This window comes from Neolamprologus multifasciatus, chromosome 10 (assembly GCF_963576455.1).
Source record: "Neolamprologus multifasciatus chromosome 10, fNeoMul1.2, whole genome shotgun sequence".
Classification (NCBI taxonomy): domain Eukaryota; kingdom Metazoa; phylum Chordata; class Actinopteri; order Cichliformes; family Cichlidae; genus Neolamprologus; species Neolamprologus multifasciatus.
Genome location: NC_140448.1, coordinates 11252579 through 11276389, shown reverse-complemented (window position 1 = coordinate 11276389; position 23811 = coordinate 11252579). Strand labels below are relative to the sequence as shown.

At 40.6% G+C, this 23811-nt stretch overlaps 2 protein-coding genes across 10 annotated transcripts in view; one reads left to right on the top strand and one right to left on the bottom strand.

The window, feature by feature from the left end:
• npas2 (neuronal PAS domain protein 2) overlaps nucleotides 1–18331 on the top strand; it is a 47633-nt gene extending 29302 nt beyond the window's left edge. For 3 of the 4 annotated variants that reach the window (XM_085175415.1, XM_085175414.1, XM_085175413.1), the window contains 19 exons: nucleotides 542–696; nucleotides 803–894; nucleotides 1233–1322; nucleotides 1604–1724; nucleotides 2492–2605; nucleotides 2696–2814; nucleotides 4612–4694; nucleotides 4790–4896; nucleotides 5020–5167; nucleotides 5297–5381; nucleotides 5472–5598; nucleotides 6761–6858; nucleotides 7002–7088; nucleotides 7430–7621; nucleotides 8308–8520; nucleotides 8648–8832; nucleotides 8993–9082; nucleotides 9160–9370; nucleotides 10621–18331. In XM_085175415.1, the coding sequence (XP_085031541.1) occupies nucleotides 542–696; nucleotides 803–894; nucleotides 1233–1322; nucleotides 1604–1724; nucleotides 2492–2605; nucleotides 2696–2814; nucleotides 4612–4694; nucleotides 4790–4896; nucleotides 5020–5167; nucleotides 5297–5381; nucleotides 5472–5598; nucleotides 6761–6858; nucleotides 7002–7088; nucleotides 7430–7621; nucleotides 8308–8520; nucleotides 8648–8832; nucleotides 8993–9082; nucleotides 9160–9370; nucleotides 10621–10818 (2515 nt within the window). In that variant the 3' untranslated portion in view covers nucleotides 10819–18331. The remainder of the gene's footprint in view (nucleotides 1–541; nucleotides 697–802; nucleotides 895–1232; nucleotides 1323–1603; nucleotides 1725–2491; nucleotides 2606–2695; nucleotides 2815–4611; nucleotides 4695–4789; nucleotides 4897–5019; nucleotides 5168–5296; nucleotides 5382–5471; nucleotides 5599–6760; nucleotides 6859–7001; nucleotides 7089–7429; nucleotides 7622–8307; nucleotides 8521–8647; nucleotides 8833–8992; nucleotides 9083–9159; nucleotides 9371–10620) is intronic. The other variant, XM_085175416.1, reaches the window with a different exon arrangement.
• Nucleotides 10618–21690, bottom strand: radx (RPA1 related single stranded DNA binding protein). 6 transcript variants are annotated; one of them, XM_085175408.1, is made up of 15 exons: nucleotides 21368–21686; nucleotides 21185–21250; nucleotides 20366–20926; nucleotides 19627–19769; nucleotides 19336–19528; nucleotides 19083–19191; nucleotides 18598–18695; nucleotides 18214–18507; nucleotides 17966–18127; nucleotides 17655–17803; nucleotides 17426–17574; nucleotides 17281–17328; nucleotides 17093–17211; nucleotides 16777–17013; nucleotides 10618–15739 (listed from the first exon to the last, which is right to left on the bottom strand). In XM_085175408.1, exons 2-15 carry the CDS (start codon nucleotides 21222–21224, stop codon nucleotides 15312–15314), a joined length of 2730 nt encoding a protein of 909 aa, XP_085031534.1. In that variant the 5' UTR covers nucleotides 21225–21250; nucleotides 21368–21686; the 3' UTR covers nucleotides 10618–15311. The 6 variants fall into 6 exon arrangements, with proteins under 6 accessions (XP_085031534.1, XP_085031536.1, XP_085031537.1 ...); XM_085175410.1 differs by having other exon boundaries at nucleotides 18214–18309; nucleotides 18388–18507; nucleotides 21185–21679; XM_085175411.1 differs by having other exon boundaries at nucleotides 10618–15448; nucleotides 15557–15739; nucleotides 21185–21675.
• Between the last annotated feature and the right edge of the window lie 2121 nt (nucleotides 21691–23811).

Here is a 23811-nt window from a genome sequence, read left to right as displayed (position 1 = left end):
CGTTCACACTAGAGCGTGTTTGCTGTCGCATTTTATTTGTAGTGTGAATGAGCAGACAAAAAAATCGGATTTGATCAAAAAATCGGAATTGAGCATTAACACCTGCAGTGTGAACGTAGCCTATAAGCGACTGAGTTCTTAGTTCACAAAGGTTCAACTCCAGATTTACATATTACTTCTTATCTGAAAAATTCCTATGGACACTCTAGGACACGGTGTCAGAAGATATCAAATTCAACCACGGGGCTTAGAATAACTACCGTTGGTAGAATAACCAGCCTTCTCTTTTTAAAAATGTAAATTCTGTATGATTAAATCTATGTTTAATTAATTGTTTTCATGCCCTATTTTTATAACAAAGTACCCACAGATTTGAATATATTCAGGCTCTGCTTACATTTTCAGTGCCGTGCCGCTGTTACATTTACCTTTCTTGTTCTGCTAGTTTTCTTTTTTCCTTATTCCGAACTATCTTCCGTGTAAACAGGATAGCTGAACTAAAGTCACTTAATTTTCACTTGCAATAACCGCTCTGTTATAGGGCATCCCGTAACAAATCAGAAAAGAAGAGAAGAGACCAATTCAATGTGCTCATCAAAGAGCTGTGCACCATGCTGCAGGGTCAGGGCCATCCGCGCAAGATGGACAAGTCCACCATATTGCAGAGGACCATCGACTTTTTGCAGAAACAGAAAGGTACGGGCTTTTATGTAGTCTTTCTATTTCTATAGTCTTTCTATTGAGTTTTGTTAATTTAATAGACATATTTCTAACATTTTCTCCGCCGTTTTCTCTTTTCCAGACATTACTGCACAGAACGACACCTGCGATGTGAGGCAGGACTGGAAGCCTTCGTTTCTCAGTAATGAGGAGTTCACTCAGCTAATGCTGGAGGTAAACTTCAGGAGGATGTCTTTGAAGAGTAGCTGTTATTATTATAACTCTGCCATTAGGTAATATTAATAAACACAAAGGCAAAGCTACATCCTCTCTAAAATGATGATTTTTATTTTAAGTGCCTGTATTCATAGTTTGCTATAAGATCAGCAGTGAAAACGTGAGGTCTCTTCAGGCAATATGCGAAAGCAGAGTAAATATCAGCACGTTAACACGTCAGCATAATGTGCTGATAGATTAATTAAGACCCGATGAGACATTGTGCAATTATTGTGCAATTTTTCAACATGCTGTAATACAGTAATATAATTGTGGTAACTTCCTCCCTCTTGCAGGCCCTAGATGGTTTCTTGGTTGCATTAACTACAGATGGTAACATCATATACGTGTCTGACAGTGTTTCCTCACTTATTGGCCATTTACCGGTAAGTAAGAGGGCCTCAAAGTCATGCAACCATCAAAGCTCTGTATTGTCACTTAAGCATAGCAGTGATTTAGACAACATTAGATTTCACTTCACCATATCTGGTCCTCGTTTTATTTTTGTTGCCATAACAGTGAAGTTAGACAGAAAAAAGCTCTGTTTTGCTGCTTTATCTGAAGCAGATTGCCGTTGTGACTCCCATTAAGACTGTTGTGTAAGATATCACTTGTTGAAATGGTGCCAGGAAGACTGACTGCCATTCATCTGTCTTTTTTGCACCAGTCAGATATGGTGGACCAAAATATCTTGAATTTCCTCCCGGAGCGGGAGCACGGGGAGGTGTATAAGCTGCTATCATCCCACATGCTGATGACTGACCCCATTGCTGCTGACTTCCTTGACAGTGAGTATCCCGCTGAGCGGGCTCTCTGCACACACTGTGTCTGGGTCATCGTGTTGAAACACAGCGGAAGTAGAAAGGTTAAAGCCTGTAGACTGTCTCCCACTTTGGGAGATCAAAATGCTGTGGACAGAACAGTTGCCGCTGGTGTAATTCTCCACTAAAAATCAGCTCAAAAAGTTACGTTGGCTCAAGAATCTTCTTCTTTGTTTGAAGTACAAAAACAACACTTGACGGTCTGCAGGTTATTGGATTGCTGATTAGTGTGTATCTATGATTAGACTTTTAGCTAATAATAGGAGCTAGCTTAGTATCATAGTTAAGACTTTAAATCACTGTTATGTTAGCACAGTAATCCAAAGCAATGTAGTATGGGAGGCTCAAGAACCTGACCTTAATCCTGTCTTACTATTGGACTTTTCTGGGGAAGAGAGAGGGCGAGTCGCAAGAGTCTCGGCCTATCTTTAGAGACCTAAATAGCAAACTGTCACAAAGCCAAGTCTGCAGTAAATAACATCCTTTGAGCACATCCCTCATTTGTTTTTTACCAGTAAAAAGGATTACATTTTATTACCTTGCTATGCAAAGGTAAGTTTATTTTACACTGTCCTAGTACAGGAAACAAAGCAACCTCTTCTATTGGTGTCAGCATTTTGACTCTTTGGTTTTTCTCTGTCAAAAATACCATTGAGAAGCACCTCAGCTTTTATAATGATGCATGTAAACTTCATTATGTTCAGGGTGTAACCATGACAATATCTGCTTTTTAGGTGAGGCACACATTGAATTTTGCTGTCATCTAGCTAGAGGTAACATGAACCCAAAAGAGCCACCTGTATACGAGTATGTCAAGTTTGTTGGAGATTTTAAGTTTCACAACCATGGTAAGGATTTGTTTTCTTTTTAAAACAAATACATTTAGAAAAAACAAAACAGAAATACACATACATATGTACATGTTCTTGGTCACACAGTGCCTACGTCGTCTTGTAATGGGCTCGAGTTGACGTTACCAAGGAGTCTGCAGTCGTCTCTGGAGGAGCAGGTCTGCCTCATTGCTACCGTGCGATTAGTCACTCCGCAGTTTCTGAAGGTAAAACCAGCTTGAATGTTAAATCTTGTTCCTTTGTTTCTCTGCTTGTGACTCCACAGAGTAACACTTTAAACATTTGCCTAACAAGCAAAAGACCCAGGGGGTGGAGGGTGCAAATCTCACGCGGGTTGCGTTAGGAAATCAAATATGTGGCGCTACCTGCTGTGGCATCATCAGTGAAAAAGGCAGCAGCCTGATGGCGCTTCTGTTGCTTTGTTTCTCTGCTTGTGTCGCTAGTGTGTGCTGTCACTAAATCACTCGAGGGCTAAAATGTGGCACTAAAGCAGTTTCGGTCCATGCAGCAATAGTGAGCTTGGATCAGTGGCACCATGAGGTCTGAGAGGTGACACACTTCGGCATACACTGATTCCATCGTGGCACACACACTCTGGAAAACTTCTCGCGGCAAATAGGTTCAGTGTGGCACACTGTGTACTTGCCAACTTGTTACATCATGAGGATACGCTGTGATCCCTAAAGGGCCCTTTGAATTGAAATCTGGCCACTTGTCAAGTTACAGAAGGGAATTAAAGTCACACTCTTGTAAATTTTTGTGAGATCAGTTCAGATTTTATACCCTTTCCAAGCGTCCCAAAGGAAATGTATAAAATGGCACGTTTCCGGCGATGGTTTGTTGAAGATTGATTAAATGCCAATATGTAAAAGAAGTCAGAGTGCAGTTTACATGTACAGGATGGTCAGTTGCTATTAAAAGCCAAAAAGCTTCGAACCCCCCCCCCCCCCCCCCCCCATCTATTGCACAGACTTCAGCTCTGCCGACTAGTTATTCCAAACTGGAAAACACGCTGATTACACTGATTGGTCAGACTGGAACAATATCTACTGGGACGAATGACATGGAAAGATTTTTTTCTCAGTCTCAAGATGAATCCTTTGTAAACAGTAGGCATCAGTTTTTCAAATGTAGACAATACTAAGTTCCCCAGTTCTTTTCAAAGGTGCATTGTTCTCATTTTCCATAGAGGTTCAAGGTCACAGCATTTTAACTGTGACACACAAGTGTTAATAAAAACGTTGGCATTATCCCGGGCAATATGCAAAACGATAGACACAGCAACTGTGTCTTTGGTTTGTGGACTAGCATTATGGCTGTTGCCACGTTGTCTGCTAGTAATCCTTGTTTGGAAAAAGCATCCATCGTGTACATGGGTGTATTGCACAAATACAGACGCCTGTTTGTTAGTAAGTAACATACTAATAAAACACTTGACTTTCATTCAGCAGAGCTGGAGCACAGACTGTTTGGCAAGAAGCCATGCTCTTTGTCAGATAATTTTATTAACATGTTCCAAAATGCGCACAACAAACGTAGATTAGCTAAGGCGACACCTCAGAGACTGCTAGTATCCTAGTTACTATGATGACACACAACATTAAACCTTTAATATAAAAATTCTACAGTAATAAAAAAGAAATCATCCTCTTTACAGTTATTATGGACAAATTAGCCAGAGACCAAAACACTTTTCTGTACCTCCTCTTCTCTAACATCGGAATCTAAAGGGACTGACTCGCTTTTGTTGCCAGCCTCAAGTGGCCATTTGAGCAGCTTGCAGCTTTTTGCACATGCTCGGTGGCTGTTGCTGCTTGGTCCCTCTAAGCATATTCTTGATGTGTAATGATCTCTTTGTGTTAAGTTTCATCATGCACTGTACCAACTCTGATATTAAAAACTATGACCATATACAGGAAATACTGTACATAAAACACGATCATGCCTTGCTTCTCTGTGAAATATTAGCAGGGACTTTCCTCAGTCTTTTTGTTTTTGTTTAGGACTTGTGTAACGTGGAAGATCCCTGTGATGAATTCACCTCCAGACACAGCCTTGAATGGAAGTTTCTGTTTTTAGATCACAGGTAAAATATTTGTATTATCCTGACAGCCACCAGTCTATACTTAGAAAAAGTATTTCTTGCATGTTTATTGCCTTGTGCGCGTGTGTGTGTTTCAGAGCCTCGCCAATCATAGGCTATTTACCCTTCGAGGTTCTTGGAACTTCTGGCTATGATTACTATCATGTGGATGACTTAGAGCTCATAGCCCAATGTCACAAGCAATGTAAGCTACTTTTCTGTTGCTTTTTTTTTCTACCAGTCTTCATGATCACTGTATCAAGGGCAAATGTAAAAATTTACAGAAATGTCAAAGCACTCGTGTGGACTTTCTTTCTTCTCTCCTTAGTAATGCAGTTTGGAAAAGGTAAATCCTGCTATTATCGATTCCTGACCAAAGGTCAGCAGTGGATTTGGTTGCAGACTCACTACTACATTACTTACCACCAGTGGAACTCCAAACCTGAGTTCATTGTCTGCACTCACACTGTTGTCAGGTAAGCCTGGTTTCTTCTTTCTGTGTGTGTGTGTGTGTGTGTGGGTGTGTGTACACATTTCCTCTCTCTTTGGGTAAGGGGTGTATCGATCAAGCCTCCCTTAATACTGCATTTTCTGTTGTCCTTCAGCTATGCTGAAGTGCGAGCTGAAAGAAGGAGAGCGTTTGGCCTTGAAGATCTGTCGCCACCTGAGATAGCCCCGTCCTCTGTGAAGGTAACTCGGACACATACTGCACAGCGTGTGACATTTACAAGGTCAGCTTCAAACTTGGCCCACCATGTTGAACATTACTCTGTGTTCCAGGCTCAAGAGCTCTACCTGGACATCTGCTCCACACTGGACGCTCCACGGGACAGAAACAGCGGTGCACGTTCGGTGTCCTCCCACAGCTCCCGGAAGTCCTCCCACACAGCGCTGTCAGACTCTGCATGTGAGTCATCCTCTGCTCCCCAAAGTGCTAACTCACTCAACAGTAGGTCATTATTTACAGAAATCCTGCTCCTCTGTATGGGTGGAAGATCTGTTATTGGGGATTGTAGGCAGCAAAATAATGCGAGTCTAGTGATAACCCTCTGTCCCTGCGTTTGACATTTTCATTAGCAATGGAAATGGAAGATCAATTTTTAGTTTCCAGAAGAGTCCCACACTCAATCCTTATTTTTTATGTAATCTTTGTGATCACTAATAAAACTCCAGACGTTGTCACTACACCCACCTCGGTGTATGTGGGTGATGATGCATCTGTGAAAGGTTTCCAAGGCTTACTTTAGCCTGCCCTATTTGTTTGAGCCCCCATTCTCAACGACTTCCACCCACCGCCTAGTATGCCAAAACATTTCCATCTGCATATTTATGAAGAATGCACCAGTGGCAGCTTCATTACAGTTGTAGTTTTTGCAAAGTAAAACAGTGTTCCAGTCTTTCCTTTGCCCACACGTATATTAAACTTTGCTACAATGAAAAACCATTTGTGGTAGAATGAGAGTAATCACAGAATCCAAATCAGCAGTTCGCTATACAAAGAAGTTTTGGCTTTCTCTCAGAGAGGCTATAGTTTCTCTGTTTAGGGAAAAAATGCATAAAGGTCTCCCTTTTAAAATCGAGTCAGGCCATTTTTGTTTGGGGAACTTATTTTAGAAATCAAAGTCTGTTGATAGGTCTTGTGGGAGTGTGGCTACAGTGTGGAAAATGTTGTATGAAGGCTTAACTGTGCTGCAGAAATTAGACATTAAAATTAGCATTTTTTTTCTTTTTTTTAAACCTCGAATGTTGACACAGGCTTGATTTTTTATCCTTAAGTCATAAGCAATTCTTTGGGCACCAATTTCCTTGTAGAACTGTTCTAAATAACTTTGCAGGGCAGGTCAGGATTTATTATTTCCAGCCAAAAAAAAAATTACTGAGTGTCTACAGATGAAGCCTAATACCTGTAAATGTGTTACTGACACAATGATTATCCCACTCGTGAAATGAGTATAAACGCAAGAAGGTAATTCACTCAGTTGTCGCAGTTACAAGTGTTCACATTAATTCACGTGATTATGACCAAACCCGGCCGAGTTGCTTAGAGGTGACCTGTCTCTGCCCTGCAGCAGCAAACTCCTACACAGAAGCCTGCACACCATCGTGGCAGTCTGCTTCCATTGGGCCTGAAAAAACATCTGCCAGATTCCAGCCAAGCAGTTCAAAGGTCAGTTTACACAATGTTTACATGTATCTCTTTGTCTTTGGAGATAAAAATGGTTTGTGAGAAACAAGCGTGCACAGATAACACATTAATGTCTCCTAAATTGTGTTACATAAAATGACTTTTCCCATTTTTTCCCCCTGTAGAATTTGGCACAAAGACAAAATTCCTTTGACCTTGTTTCCCCAATGAGCCTCCCCCTTTCTCCTACCTGCAGCAAGCACTCCGCAATGGTTAGTGTTAAGACTTCCTCTCCAGCCTGTTGCCTTCTGACTTTCTGTTTGTGTACAATGTCTTACTGTTACTGCTGGATGTGTTTATTTCACCCGCTGGTTGTGCACGGTTTAATAAAAAGAAGTTATTGTGTATTTCTCCCAGAAATCATTCATCTGTGTTACATTTGAACTGTAGAATCAATATTGCACAAAAGGTTGGAAGATTGGTGTACTTTCCTCCGTAACAGGAATAAACCATTACATGACTCACGCTACTTGATTGTAGCCACATTTGTCCGTTTCCCTGAAAAAGCACAAAAGTGTTCTTACGTCCCTTTTCACCTGCTCTCTCTATCCAGCAACAGCAACCACAGCAGCAGCAGCAACAGCAGCAGTCCTCCATGTATCAGCTGCAACAGCCGCAGCTCGGTGTCATGAACCAGCTGAAGGAACAGCTGGAAGAGAGGACACGCATTCTGCAAGCTGACATTAAGACGCAACAGCAGGAGCTGCACGACATTAAGGAGAAGCTTCATCTTGCTAACCTACAGGTAGTGTTCCCACACTTTCAAATGAAGAGACTGCAGCGATTGTTTATTCAGCCGCGAGTTAATCTTGAGATCTTAACACGACACAAGTGGAGTGTTTTTGTTCTGTATTGGCAAAATGGGCAGCCTTAACTTCAGAAATAAATGCTCATTACGTCCAGATCAGCTGTTGAGAAAAGTCAGCCTACATTACCTATAATAGCCAGTAATGGATAAAAGGCTCCACCTAGAGGCCAACATGAAAGACTGACTCCAGTGATTGTCTCTTTGTTTTGTGCTCACCTTCTGGGTGTGCAGGCAACATGAGATGAGCTGTAATTCGAAGCATAAACATGCCACACATCAACATGTAACTAATCTGAATTGAACCTTAAACGATCCCCCTATACGTATCAGTATTACAGCATCCTGACAATGCCCTGTCTTGCTGTCAGAGACAAGTGATCTGCGCCACAGTTTGCTATCTCTTGACCAGGTTTTGTGAAATTCAGCTTCTTTTTCTTCTCTTGTGTAATCCTGCTGACTTACAAATAAACAAGAAGTAATTTTCCAGTACATCCATCCATCAATCATGTGGGTGCTGAGGTGTATTCCACCCATCATGGGGCGAGGTTAGAGGTTATGGAAATCAGTAAGTTGTCTCCTTTTAGAAAGAATTAATTCAATTTGTCTATTTCTGTGTGTGTTAGATGTTGTTACAGCAGCCTATCAACAATGACTTTAGTCAGGCCCAGCAGCAGCAGCAGCAGCCTCAGCAGCAACAGCAGGGCCCGGGAAGGCCTGCCCAGCAGAGTCAGTCTGGGGTCATCAGACAGCTGTCGGGCCAGCCTAAACCAGTCTGCGGGGCTCACAGCTCATCCCCACACTCGCTCCTGAGAGAAAACAGCTCACCTTCAACACAGGTACATCGCTGTGCAAGAGAGAAATCCAAACTTGAAACCAGAAACACAACCAGCTGGAAGCTATCCTCAGTTTTACTGAAACCTCGTTTGAGTTGACGGTTGCTCTAAAGTGTCTCTGTTTCTGTAGGTCCAGCCGAGGATTTCCCGGAGTGGGCAGGCTCAGTCAGTGAGTTTGCCAGTGCAGACAAACACGAGTCTGACGATGCCCTTCTACAGCAACCCCATGATGTTCTCTCAGACCAACACGAGGCCTCAGCAAGATGCAAACCAAAGACACCCAGACAACCAGTTCAGCCAAGATGGACAACTACGGTAAGAGCCCTGAGAAACACTCATAGTACTCAGAACTCCAGGTGTTAATGTCAGTATGGCAGGTGATGATGAAACGGTATATTTTAGGAATCACATTCATTTTATGTTTACCTCTTCATGTTCTCCAACCTCTAACCCTGATATGTTTCTTTTCCTGCAGAATGCTTCTCAACCAACCAATGCAGACGCTGGTTCCCACCAGCGTCTCCTCGCAGCCTTCCCAGTGCAACATGGGCATCTCCCCGTCGATGTGAGTCCTCTCACCGTGCAGACGTCTTTATGTTATGTTATGTTGTGTCTAACCTCTTCATCGTGCGCCACATACAGATACACCTTGGAGCAGCAGATCCTCGCCCCCTCATTCCCCATGCAACAGGTCAACTGCAATGCCGTCCTCGTGCCCTCGCCGGTCTTCACGTCTCCGATAATGATCCCACACAACAGCTTCATCACGCACCAGTCCCAGTCAGCCTACCACTCGCAGCCTCAGACCTCTCAGCACTCCCTGCAGCTCCAGCAACCACAGCAGTTCTTTCAGGTACGCTGCAGCAACATGAGTCAGCATGTCGTCCTGAGCCTCTTGCACAGATTTTTAGACTAAAAGGCAGTTTGGCAAGGATTGCTGCATAATGCTGTATAATATAAATAACCAAGGCTTTCTATTTATTTATGATCTTTTTGGGTATTAGACTGTATCTGAATACTGAGTTACCACAGCAACAAGCTACGGTGCATTTCTCACAGGTTTTAAAGCCTCAGCTTTGTGCCAAAGCTGTGCTGTAACTTTAGAGTGATTCTTACTATTTTTAAGATTATACTGAATTATTTTTCTGTGTTAAGAAATGTTTATTAAAATCAACAAATGTTTACAATGAGGGCATATACCTTTAAAAACAAGCAAACAAAAAAAAAAAAAAAACACCACACAAACCATGAGGGATGGTGTTGTATTTCCAGAGTGATGCATGTGATGTTTGTGTCTATGTAAGCAAGTATGAACATGTGAGTAACAGTTCACAATTAGCTTGTTGAGGTGATGTAGGTCATCACCACTCTCTCTCTAAAGAAGGCATCCATATAAGAAGCGGCCAGCAGCAATGTGACTTCCTGGGATGATACAAAGTCAGTTATTCAGCGAATTCAGGCAGCAACAGGTGAAATAACTGCAGGCAGTACTGAGCGAGTGGATCCCGCTTAACATTTCTCAACTTCAAGCTGTGTGACTGAGTTAACTACCAGTGAGAGCGCAGGATGACATGTGATGGGGTGCCAAATACATTAGAGGGTTACCAAGGCAATCGGGACCTAGAATGTACAGTAGCAACCAACTGTCAGTGACAAAGTGATGCCTGAAGAGCAAGTTGCTCCCAGTGTGGACACCCCTTAAGTTTGAAATGACCACATTAGGCATTCTTAACCATAGCTGCTGACCTCTTACTCCCAAATAATCTCACAGGTGGTCACACTGATGACCATCAGGGGTGTGCCTCTCCACTGTTCTTCCAATATCTCATAGGCAGCTCACAATCAGCTCCTTGGTCCAGGGTCAACTGGGCAGTGAAACCTATCCTCACAACTTGGCTTAACAAAGAGTCCACTATCGACCAAAACCCATTTTATATAATCCTCTACCTAATGCAGAGCAAGTCTTGATATTCAGAGACAGCCCTCATGTGTACACTGTTTGCACTGCACATCAGTCGAACATTAGATTCTATAAATAAAACTTGATAAAAAGTATTCTGTCTGCTTATTGTAATATATTTATATTCCTTGTTGTGTCTGCAGATGACTCAAGGACTCGTACACGGTGGATCTACTCCAGCATTCTTACACACCACTAATGTGCCACAGCAAAGCACTGTGGGATACATTCAACAGCCACTAGCGCAGCAGCAACAGGCGCCACAGCAACAGAGGCAATACCAACATTCCCAAAACCAGACTGGCAGCGTTTCAGAATATCGAAACATGCTGACTCGGTAGCGTTGTGGACTTGACCGTGGTGCTGAGATCTGCCTCTGTGACGAGGCCGTGAAGGTGGAAGCACTTTGTGTCATGTGGGAGTCAAACTCGATGACAAGTTGGTTAAAAGTGGGGAAAACTGCTTGTTGTGATCTTTAGATGTGAAGCTGCCCTTTCCAGATGAAGCCGGCCTTTTACGTCACTGGCGAGAAACCACAAGCAGAGATTGCACTGACCCGACGTTGAACATCGGGGACCCGAAGAAGTGTGAGGTGCTGGGCCTTCATCTGCAGGCTACGTCGCACTCAGTGGGTCCATCAGTGAAACTGCTGGGACGAGTGGTTTATCAAAGCTCTTAAAAAGAAACTTTTTACATGTTTACACGTGGAACATTTTTGTCTAACAAAGTTTCCTTTAAGTGTCTGTTCACACTTAGGTACCACCTCCTACTCAAAAGTAGAGTATTTATTTTTGCCCAATAGTTGTTTATTTCATTAACTAATGGTGAGATTCTCAACACCCCTCCCACTGGCGACATAACTCGAGTGAAAATGACAAATCTCACAATGGAATTTGTGTGCATGAGAACTGTAGGTCATGTAGGTCACATGACAGGGGCTTTACGGTGAAACATGCAGTGGTAAGATGACCATCATATCAAAAATCAGGGTTGGTAAATACTAAGATGTCACAGGTCCACGCTCAGAGAGTAATTCTCCAGTTTTTTAGTAAGGTCTATCTAGATTTTTAAAGCCTCAATCTGGGACTGAAGAAGGGGTGCTGCAGCTATTGCACCACTTCCTCAAAACGAATGACAACAGCAGATATTTGAAGTTACAAATTTTCGGTGCTTTTGATGAGCAGTGCGGGATGAGTCCTCTTTTGATAACCAACCTACCGAGTGAGTGGGGGGGGGGGGGGGGGGGGTGGCTTAAATAATGTGCCTTCAGCTGTGGTACATCCATGGCGCAGTTTGATGGTTGTGTCTGATTACGGCTTTAAAAATCCAGCTCAGGTCTATTTGAAATACAAAGTTATATTTTCATAAGGTTATAGATTATTGTTTTGCTGCATCAGAGTTAAATACAAAAGCCTAGATTTGTATTGGATATATGACAAATATATATTGGAAGATTAAGGTCCCCGGCTGTAAGGATAGTGTCTCATTCACAAGTTATCCATTTCCTGAAATCCTAATGAAATCATTTCATTTTTATTTATTACACTTATAATTGAAACACTACATGGGAATTTAATTTTTTTTTAAACACAAAAGTTTGAATTGAGTTTTGTCTGTTTGTGTTTGTGCTTTAGACATTGAAAGGTCAACACTGGTCCTTGTGTCTTGCCCTATGACAGTTTCACACAAACCGTTTTCAGTTCTCCATTCATCTGTATGGGCCAGCTGTGGTTTTACAATACAAAGCAATGCAGTGTAAGTTGACTGTAAGCTTGGTGATTTGAATACAGGGTGGCAAAGATTTGGGATTTTCACCAAATGACGATGGTCTTAGGAAGCGCACGTTCCATGGTTATTATACAATTATTATTGGTTACATAATAAACTTCAATTTTCAATGTAAATATTGGTTTTAAAAAAAGAAAAAATGGTTCACTTTTAACAATAAATATAAAAAACATGCAGGTGAGATTCTCTAGTCTGCTGTGACAAGGCCATTGCCATTATTAACCATCACTTGTCGTGTTATACCGTGATATAACAACGCTGTACCTGCACAGCTGTTTAAATATCTTCGAAACATGTTTAATTAATCTAAGACATTTTCATTCCATTTTTGTCTCTTTGAACGTCTGGGAAGGAAAACAAAGTACGCTCCAACCGTGACCACGTGACCCAATTTATTAGCGTCTGAAAAATGCAGACATGGAAGTACAGCAGCCTCTATTGCATTAAAAAAAGCCACCCATTTCACTTTATTGTATTCATGCATGAGAAACTGTCTGCAGATCTGGAAAGCAGTCCTGGCACCATTCCAGGATGTTCCAATCTTTTTTATGCAGTCTTACGTCTAACCTTTTATATTACCGTGCTTTTGCAGCAACGTGTCCAACTGCAGTCCTGTGTCCATCAATTCAAATCTAAAGCTAAATGTAAACATGCCCTTTGGCTGAAGTTGCAAATCCGCATGGTGTGTTGTCAGATTGTGACACGATTCAATTCAATTCAATTCAATTTTATTTATATAGCGCCAAATCACAACAAATGTCGCCTCAAGGCGCTTACGATTACGCTTACACGATGACTTCACAATGATGAGAATGGAGTGCGTCAGTGTAGACAGATTAACAGTAGAACCACATTGCAAAAGTAAACTCCATAAAGAACATTCATTCATCTCTTATCTTGTTAATGACAATCTCACACAAACTGCTGTGCGTTCCCAGTACAGCTCTGCGTTTCCTGAAATTCTCACTGTGCTACACTTTATTTAAAGCAGCCCGTGCGGCTCGATACGACAGCTTGGTCTCCACACCTCGAAGCTGAAGCTACTGTACTGGTGCTGTTCACGTTGGATAACAAGAAGCATCCGTCAGAATACTTTGAGCATGTCCATTCAGTGCCGTTTTACACTTTTCTATGTGCAATGTCAAACTGAAGAGAAGAATGTTAATTTATAGTTTTAAATGTTTCAGAACAGATGTATATAGAGGTGTATAATAAGCCGCTGTACCATGTAATTTATATGGAAATATTTTTTTAATGAAAATGCCCTAACATTCCCATAACCGTTTATATCAGCAGTATCTTTCTTTAAAGGGTGTCCACTATACACTACGACTGCAGTGATCACACTTTATAGTCTGTCTGCATGGGAATGTAGTGCAGAGTGGTAGCTCCTCACAAGCAGGAGGTAAAACACGAGAGCCTAACCTAACAAAGAAGCTCTGTAGTATCATGCATTTACAATAATGAAGAGATTAAATAAAGAAGATGAATCCTTATTGTGGGGTGCAGAAACAGCTCTCCAACTGTGCAGACTTCACACAGTAATTCAGCCAAAAAAAAGGGGGAAAAGTGCAATTGTACAGGATTATCAAAATACTTCTGATGGGTAAAATCAAGTTTCATTCTCCATTTATTCATGTCTATGCTTCTACAAGTGTGGCAAAGAAACAGTAAAGGTGTTACTCAGCAGTGCAGAGGTGCCATAGACAACTATAGCTGTTTTCTTTCATTATTCAATAGTTATCAATACCATACTTTCAGACGGTGGTAGTAAAATCTCTCCTTGAGTTAATTTTACAGAATCCAGGAAATATTTCGATCCATGTCTTTATACAAAATTGTTGTCTTGTTTGCCTTGCAGAGGTAGTTGAGGGAACTGCTGTTCATTGAAACGCCAGTGCTCAATCGCGATGGTTTTGCTCTTGATGTGAGATGATGTTTTGTGTTTTTTTTTTTTCCTTTTCCTTGTAGGTGTGTATTGCTTTGTTGAAGTTGTAAATAATCCATCCACTCAGTCAGTACTGTTGTTCCTTTTAGTCAAGTTTTAATGCTTTCCCCAACAGTAGTTACCTTTTCTTTTGATGTCTGCACCTTTCACAATGCTCTTCTTCCTCCTGGATGTTGCCATTGAGTGTCACTGTTTTTGAAGGTATGTGAATTTAATCACATTTAACTTGTATTTTCCTTTTTTTTTCTGATCTGTAAAATAATGACTGACACCCTCAGTGTGAGAGTGGGCAGTCAGGTCAATGTTTTCTGTGTGAGATTTGCCAGGACATGAACAAAATAAACCTGGTATTCAGCCATTTCTGCAGTTTCAGTGCAGAAACTAACATTGAATATATTGTATAATAGAATGTAAAAAAGCAAAAACAAAAAACAAAACTTTAGGCTACATAGTTGTTTATTTTATATGTCTAATAGATTACATATGTATGTTACATGATTTTAAAATTAAAGTAATTTTGTAACAGATGAAGTGTCTTATTAGAGGAGGTGAGGCTTATTTTGCGTTCGAGTTGGTGTTGCACAGTCACTTGTATGGTTCATTTTCTTTCTGTATTTACCATCAAAATAAGCTTTAAAAGATACTGTTAACATTGTTTTAAAAGAAATTTAAAAATTACGTTTACATTCGAAAATATCTTGATATTAATAATGATACTGAAATATTTATAAAAAATAAATCAACCTGAATATTGTGAAATATTTCAAAATAAATATTTTTAAACATATGCATGTTATTCTGAGTTTTACTTAGAAAGTTATCCATCAGGAGGGATATTTCTCATCCGCTTTGAGTTCTTGGTGCAAAAAAAAAATAAGGGCACATTTTCATTTTCACACCACAAAGTTGTTCCCTGTGGAAACGTTTTAATGGTAAAAATATACACTTCAAGTAATTAAAAAAAATGTTATAAATTATTTAACATTCAATGTACATATAACAGGGAATCTCTTTCTATTGCTCCTTCTATTTTAGATAACTGTTAAGTTACATGATTAATGCTGATATTTACATGCTGCGCTTGCTCTCATGTACCTTCTAGTCAAGAGAAACCTCCATCAACCTGTACACCTTGCTGATCATGACTTCCACCTTATCTCCACCCAGGTGACAAAGGTCAAGGATGCACACGACATGTGTGTCTTCAAGCTCACTGGCAGTTGCCAAGATTTCCTCTGCAGGGAAAAAAACCCAAAAAACACACATTTTAAATATTAAGTGTAAAAGATGCATGTGTCGGCAAATGCTTCCTGAATGGACGTTGTCTCCCCCACAGTGACTACCTGGCCTGGGAAGAGTCTCTTCACTGTTGTTGGCAGTGTTGCTGAGAGGACAGAGGAAACCAGATGAAAGGCAGGACAGCATCGTGTTGCCATGTGGATCCTGAGGAAGGCCCACAGCCTGTGGCTCGCTGGAGCTAACAACAGGAATATACACAGCATCAACAGCTATCTGCTTATTAATGCCTGCCAGGGAGATAAAAACAGAAAAAAAAGTTAAGTGGGAATTCATTTCCAAATGTATATTTTTTTACTCCTACTACCACCAGATAAGCTTTGCATGATTCATAGTCCAAAGAAATTCTGATTTCTTTAATATTGGCCCCTTCTTCAGTCCCTCAGTTGAGCCACAGTATAAAACAAGATTTCTTTCATGTCCCTTTAGGTAAACCTTCCTCTCATTGCCTTCCCTTGTCAAACAAAGGGTTGGGCTGCAGGTGGGTAAGGCTCCTGTGCTCACAGAGCTCACACAGTCTGAGCTGTGTCTCTGAGATATATTACATATATCTCTTTCTTTATCAAATATAGCTAAAAGAGGCAAAAACAGTTCGAAAATTAGTCTGAGGCCTGAGCCTTTGGCTTAGAGACACTATTTTGCACATATGCTGACCTGACTGTTAATTGTTAAGAAAAAGTCTAGCAGGTCTACCTTATTGGTTTATATATCACCATTCTTCTAATATTAAAAAAGCCCTGCTCATCATTAAAGATTTTTGTTTTCACACCATTTCTAGGCGTTGGTTTTCATCCATAACTGAAGGAAGACCTAGCTAACAGTGTAGGCGGGGTTACACAATGCTGTGATTGTAAAAGCGATGTTTAACTGTACAACTGTACAAACCTAATAATACAAGATCATATAAATTCTGGTCTTTTCTAAAGGTGGCTCAGACCTCTGACTGTGTGATTGTGTTTCCACTGACAGCAAGTTTCCAGCTCACAATGACTCACTGATGACGCATATGCAATATAATAAAGATCTGTTTGCTTTGGCTATTCAGGACTAAATGAATAAGACCGAAGGTTTTTGTCTGGTTGAGACTCTTAATAAGAAAGAAAGTAAGAAAATTTAAGAAAGAAAAAGTGTTTGCTGACATAAAAAAAGAAAAGAAAAAAAAAGAGTATTATGCAGGAAATAAGACGATATTCCACTGAGGCTGAAGTGGCAGGAACAGCAAAAAGCATGTTTTTAAGTTTTGGGTGTCACCACTGGGTTACTTCACCTAATATTGTTACGTGGTAGTATCCTGGACAAAGCACAGGAGAGAGAGCGTCAGCAGTCCGCAGTGGTGTCCACCGTGTTGGCTGAAGGTTACTCCACTGCAGCAGGACATTCTTCTCATCAAGCGTGAACCTCCGACAGATGCTGTCCTGCCACAGACCGCCTTTACACAAATGCTCGGACACTTCTTGTTGTTGCCTCACCCAGCTGCTGCTTTCCCATGATAAATCGTTAGAGTCTGGTGAAAGACAAACGTATCAGCATGGCAATATATCAGGAAGCAGAGTTAGATGTGTATTTAAGGTGCAGCAATTCACCTGGATTTGGATTTTCAGCTTGCAGACTGAGTCCCACTTGTTGAACTTCCTCAAATGCAGAGTTGCTCTCTTCTTCCGCCTGCTCTTCATCCTCGTTTGTATTTTTACGTCCAGCGTTCCTGCAGAAGACAAATGAGCTCAGACTGGTTGATACATAAATGTTGTGTTACCTGCTGAGTTGTTGTTACCTTTTAGCTGGAATGTTACCGCAATTCAAGGAGGATTGTGTGGTTTTACTGGAAAACATGTTACATCAAATGTAATGAGTGGGTTAAAATTTAATAATGACTCAGCATCAAGCTCAAAAATCTGAAAGTCAGGAGTCAATCCTACCTTATTTGAATTCTTCTTTTCCTTCTGCTCTCAGAGCTGCTGTCAGTACAGTGAGACGTTAAACTCTTCACAAAAGTCTGCTTTGTTGTTGAGGAATGACTGGGGTACGTCACAGTTTGATCACACACATCAGTGGAAGCACTGGGCACCTGCAGAAAACCAGCTGACTTGTTTTATATTGCTAATGGCAACTGCTTTTGGGAAGACGATTTAAAATAAGGTCGTTCACCTCTTTGTCTTTTAGTCCCTGTGGCTCTGGAGTTTCCATGTACTGCACTGCTGCGATCTGACCTTGGATTGCGAGTTTCTTGTGTTCTCTGTACTGCAGGGTTTCTAACTCTCTCTTCAAATCAGCTGCAGCAACCAGAGGAACTTGAGCTGAAGGGAAAGAATAAAGTCAGAACATATGCTGACAACGAAACTAAATCATTTTTGCTGCAGGACAAAGATGTAAACACGAGTAAGGCGATATATGTTATGAAATAAAGCTGTAACACATGATCTGAAAAACAATGTAAGCTAACATGCAACTACACACACCATCAGCCATTGACTGTGTAAACATCGCTGAGGGGCGAGGGTAGCGGTAATAGCCACCAACAGCTGTTTTCTGGAGGACAACATTGTCCTTCAGAGTCTTGGTCCACTGGATGAAGCTCTTCACTCTGGGGTCATTCACGTACGGCTGACCTTTATGGTAACCTGTTGTTTAGACACATCATTTACAGTTCACTTACACAATCAATTTGCCACATTATCAGGTACTTATTGTTCCAGCTTGTTCTAACCTGTGATGAACGTCTCAGTCTCACAGCTGCTCGTGAGGTACAGCAACGAGCCTTCCACATGACAAACCCTCATCTGAGTGCAAACCAGGTAGGTCACTATGGAATAGAGGATATATTTTTTTAAAAAACTGGCATGCTTACAGTGTGGCAGCAGACTTGACACAGCTGACTTACTCGGACAAATATGACTGAAGATTTCTGCTTGAGAAGTGGAAAAAAGCTCCAGAATAAAAGGATGGTCAGATGTTCCATCCACTGCATGTACCCAGCGATACGTCCAGTACTTTTCTGGACCTAAAAAGGTGAACACCACCGACCAAAATAAATTCTTTCAATTATCAAAAACCACTTCCAGGCAACAGACAAGATAAGAACATTTCTTACCTTTCCCTTTACTCTTCACTCTTTCAACACGGCCAACAAATGTCACCAAACCAATTATATCACATGCTGAATTGTTGGCCAGCTTCTCCAACTCTGACCTGTGAGCATCAAAAACATCATGCAGCAGTTGTTTAGGCGAAACTCAAAACAACTTCTTCATTTTGTAGAAACACAAACACGTAGTTTTTTGTAGAATAGGGACAAACAGCAAATAGAGTCCTGCACGCTGTCTAAACACACTGTAATAAATCTAATTTCCCAAACACTGTAATAACTGATTTATTTGCAGTGTTTCTACACTAGACTTCATCAAGCAAACTCTAGACTGGAATGTTCAAAATATATTAATGTTTGTAAGTTAGAAATGATGTGGTAGTTTGCAGTAATGCATAAACCAATACTTGCAGCACTGAATCCATGCCTTAGGTGCAGATAACAGAGAGATACATGTAAGACAGTAGACTAATACGGTTCTAATTCATTACCGAGCAGTGAACTGGTAGGAAATGTCAGGCAGTCCCCACTGAGGAAGTATGCTCTTTGGTGAGACCACGGTGATGACTGAAGCTGGGTTGCGAGGGTTCAGGCAGATTTCTTGGGAAAAAAACACATGCAGACGACAGTTTATAGGTCTTTACAAAAACCATGTAAACACTATATGGTGAATGGTTTTTCACAGAAAATAGTGCTACTATATTTTTAAAAATTACTGATTATCATCAGTAGTTACGTACATACCGACAGAGTTAAAGGTCTTCATTCTATGGTGGTCCATTTGGGGGCGTGACCGGTTTGAATAACTCTGTTTCAGAGTGTAATTTTGAAGGTACAACACTGTGCCAACATTCAGTCGCTGGTAAAACTCGGGACAAAGTTCGTTCCAAAGCACAAGGGACATTGTGCCACTCTGGTCAGCAACTTCAAAGTATGCCTGAAATATGATGACATAGGAGGTGAAAACATTTAAACTATGCTCTGTCACAACATGAACGTATATTACAAAAAACTGAGATCTTGTTCACATCACACCTGGTATGGGTAATCAATCTTGAGGCCAAACTTTCCATAATACCTTAACCTGGATTTGTGTATGATTTTCACCAGGAGAGGGAGGGGCTTCCACGTGTTTTTGAAGGATGAGTCCAGGCTAGAAAGCAGTGTAACCTTGGACACTGTTGGAATCAAGACATTACAGAAAACCCATTGTCGTTAATTTTACTACCAAGTAATAGTAACTAAAACTTTTGTTTACTATAATTTTATAGAAATATATATATGTTTCTGTATGTTTACTTTGTCTGTGTGCAAGTGTTTTATGTGAGTACATTTTAATTTTGTTATTGCAATCTACATCTGTTTTTAAGTATCTGTGTTGCTGCCCTGTTGGTCAGGTCTCCCGTTTAAAAGAGATCTTTGATCTCAATGGGACTGCATCACCAAGCACCCGATTAGTAGATGACCTGCTCTACCTCCTGAGCTCAACTCCTATGTTAAGCCTTTTTCTGTGATGGTCATTTATAATCTTTTATTTTTTCTGAGGTCTAAGAGATAAATCAAAACCAACCTATCAATCAATAGAGGACATTATTTTTGGTCATACACCACATCCTGCCTTTAAGCCACTTAATTGCCTCCTTATTTATGAGTGTATCAATTCCCCCTGCAAATAGCAAAGTTCACTGCAGTGTTATAAATTATAGGTGACACAATAATGATATAAACAACACAATGTGAGAGTGAGGGAGGGGTTGAGATAGCAGTATCTCACCGTCCAGCACAGTATCAGCTGAAGGGGATCCTGACATCCAGATGTCGCCCTCTGGGTCGTCGTTGTTCCAAAGTGACAGGTAATGTTTGCGGCTCACCTGAAGGGGGACATCACTTTGCAAGACCACGCTCCTCTCCATTCCCTGCTTGACCAGCATGGGCAGTGAACTGACAGTGTTTACACGAGCCAGCACAGCAGATCTTTTTGCAGCACATCTGAGCTGTTCAATGCAGATATAGCCATGTCCCAGCCTCCTTTCGTTGTAAACAAAGGAGCACTGCGTGATGCTGATTTCAGACCCGGTCTTTAGGCTGTTGCTGTGCACCAGATGATTCAAACTGGGGTGAAGGAAGCATTTAGCTCGCCAGACTCCATCTGTGACTGTCACATCGTAGCTGTAGCTGTCGAGCTGCTGCCCTTTCGTTTGCTCGGACAGGTATCTCTGAAGTGCGATGACAGCGACAGGAGCTGCCTCCTCAGTTTTCAGTTTCAAGCTCTGTGTGGATGATAACCGCTCCAAAGTCCTCTGGAGGAAAGACGCTTGAGTGACGCCACTCACCACTGAAGAAGAAGACGAGTTATCCTCCATCACAAATGTGTAATTAAAGCAGTTAGTTGGTCGGTTAGTTAGCCGTTTTCTGTCACTCTCTCATGTTAGCTTGTTGGCTAAAGTTGTCTTGCTAGTATTAGCAATAACTAAACTAAACTAAATGCGTTTAACATTACTGAAAAAAACTATCCGAGTTCGTCCAACAGTAGGCTTATCTTACAAGCAATGCGTCATACACAACTTATTGCATTTTCAGTAGGCTTCTTCACCTGTGAAGTTGCAGTTAACGTTAGCTAACGTTACAAACATCGCGGCTTGATGGCGTCACTATTAGCCTAGAAAACCAAAACATGTACAAATACAAAGAAACACACTTAATATACACACGCAGTTTATATGTGTAACCCTGCCGTGTCAAATTATTTTATATAACTTCGAAAAGAACTGCCTACTGTACTAAAGGGAAATTCCTGCTTTCAAAATCCGCGCTTTACCTAACAAGGACCATTTGATATGACGTCACCAGAGCGCCTTGCGTAATTTTGTAGTTTTTAAAAATAAAATCATGATTCTAAACGTTTTCCCTTTTAACTAACAAGGAGTATTATATTTTACTGACAGGAATATGCACTTTACACATTAGAGACCAGACACGTGTTTCATATGTCCTCACCCAATAAAATGAAACATACATTCCCCCAAAATTAATTTCATATCACAGTATATAACAGAGAACACCTTGTATAAAAACTTGCTTCCTCCAGTAAAAATTAAATTAAATTTTTAAAAAAATTAAACAGCATTTTTTTTTGTTGTCCATAGGTTAAAATTCAGGGATTATCCCAAAATGTCCATTTAGTAACTCGAATCTTAGAGGAAATAACTTGAAATTATTAAATCAAAATTTTTAAATAATAACCCAAAATTTTGACAGTTTTTTTTTCCAACAACAGACAGCAGCTTCCATAAACACCACTAAAGGAGCCTTCCTACTCAGTTTCATTGGATTTCTTTTAGATATCATAGCAAACTAAAAGTTTCTGATATACGCTTATTCAGCTATTACAAAATACCACCTCGCTAATAGTTAAAGAAAACTATAAACAAAACAAAAATGACCATTACCCTCCAAAAGCCTTCAGAACAAACACTAAATGTGTTTGATGTGCAGCCGTCAGTATTACTCCCTAAATTGGCTTTGGTTCATCAAATCCCTGGATGAAATTTGCTCTACAGACAAAACAAGATGAAAAAGACCTGTCTGCATTTTCCAGCATCTCATTAGATTTATTTATGTGAAAACGGAAACTGAAGCTTCAGAAACTGAACTTGTTGGCTTCTGTGTCAAAGAAGTATGAGATGATAAAAGCTACAGATGCTTTAAAAACAAAAATCTCAAGGTGCATAACCTACTCAGAACCTAACATTAGCAAGACAGAGACTAGCTGGTGAACACTGGAGAATTTAACAGGAAACAACAGCCTAATATTTCCCTCAGGAGCTGGAAGCCAAAAACAAACATAAATGAGTGAATTTTGTTTTTGATGTTTGTCAGTTGGACACATATGCAGTGTGGCCAGGAAAACCTGTGATCTGTACCCCAGAGAAGAAAAGAACAGAAACTGTGCACACTTAGCAAAGACAAGGTTGAAAGGTGTATCTTCAGGGTGCTGCTCCAAACTCACTCTTTGTCTCTTTGTACTTACCTGCTCTACATAATCTTCTTCCCTGTCCCTCTTTGTGGAGATCAAGGGAGTGGCCTCTTCTGCTCTGTGAGACACTGAGGGTTCTGGTGAGGCAGTGAGAGCAAAGAAAGCGGGAGCAACAGCAGCTCTCCATCCCTCCCAAAAATCTTCATCTGGGTACTCCTGGACAAGTGGAGAAAGAGGTTACACTTCCACATTTTCATCTTCTGTGTCCAGCTCAGCCTCATCTATGAAGGAGTACCCAGAATCCTCACTGGTCCACTTTTCCCAATCCCAGGTTCCTCGGTGTCCACATCTCGGCTGGCCTTACCTAGTCCACAAACATTTTCCACCAGGTAGGAAAAGCAAAACAAAGGCTGTACTTTTTCAGGAAGCTGCGTCAGGCCCAATTACCCCAGAGACTGCTAATTAACTTCTACTGCTCCACCATCGAGAGCCTTCTGACCTACTGCTCCACACTGGTTCAACTGCTGTACTGTGGAGGACAAGAGGAAACTGCAGGGGGTTTATCATCTTCGCCTATTCTAAAAGAATCTGAATGTAAATCTACATACAATGGAGAGATGCCGAACTGTGTTTCATTCTTATTGTAATAGTGACAATAAAGATCTATTCTATTTTATTCTATTCTATTCTAACTTTACTATTCAGAGCCATGCCGAGGTAGAAACAACCTAAATAAAAATGTTCAATGATTTTATAATTTCATCTGGAAGTGGTCTTGTTGAACTATTAGAAAAATACACTGGTCAAGCTCAGGATATTACAATATAACAATGTTGTTCTAGACACATGCCTTTATTTAATGAGATGTCTTAAACAAGTGTTATCAAAGGAAATCCACAATTTATTTTGAAGTGCCATCTAATTTTAATTCATCTCTTCTGGATTAAAAAAAAACATTTTTATCAGAATTTAAAGATACATATTGTTATGGACCAATTTGAAAAACAGGAGTCGTCACAGGAATTATTAGAAAAAGATGTTTTTTATTTATTTAACCCAAAAAGTTACATTTACAAAAACAATAAATGTTAAGCTCATAAAAGAGGTCAAAGAAACAAAACTGAACTCAGGCAAAGAACTGTGAACTTGACGAAGCAACTGACTGCCCACACAAACATAACTGACCTAAACAGGAAATGACACACGAGGGTATATATAATGGTTGATCAGGTCACTATGACACA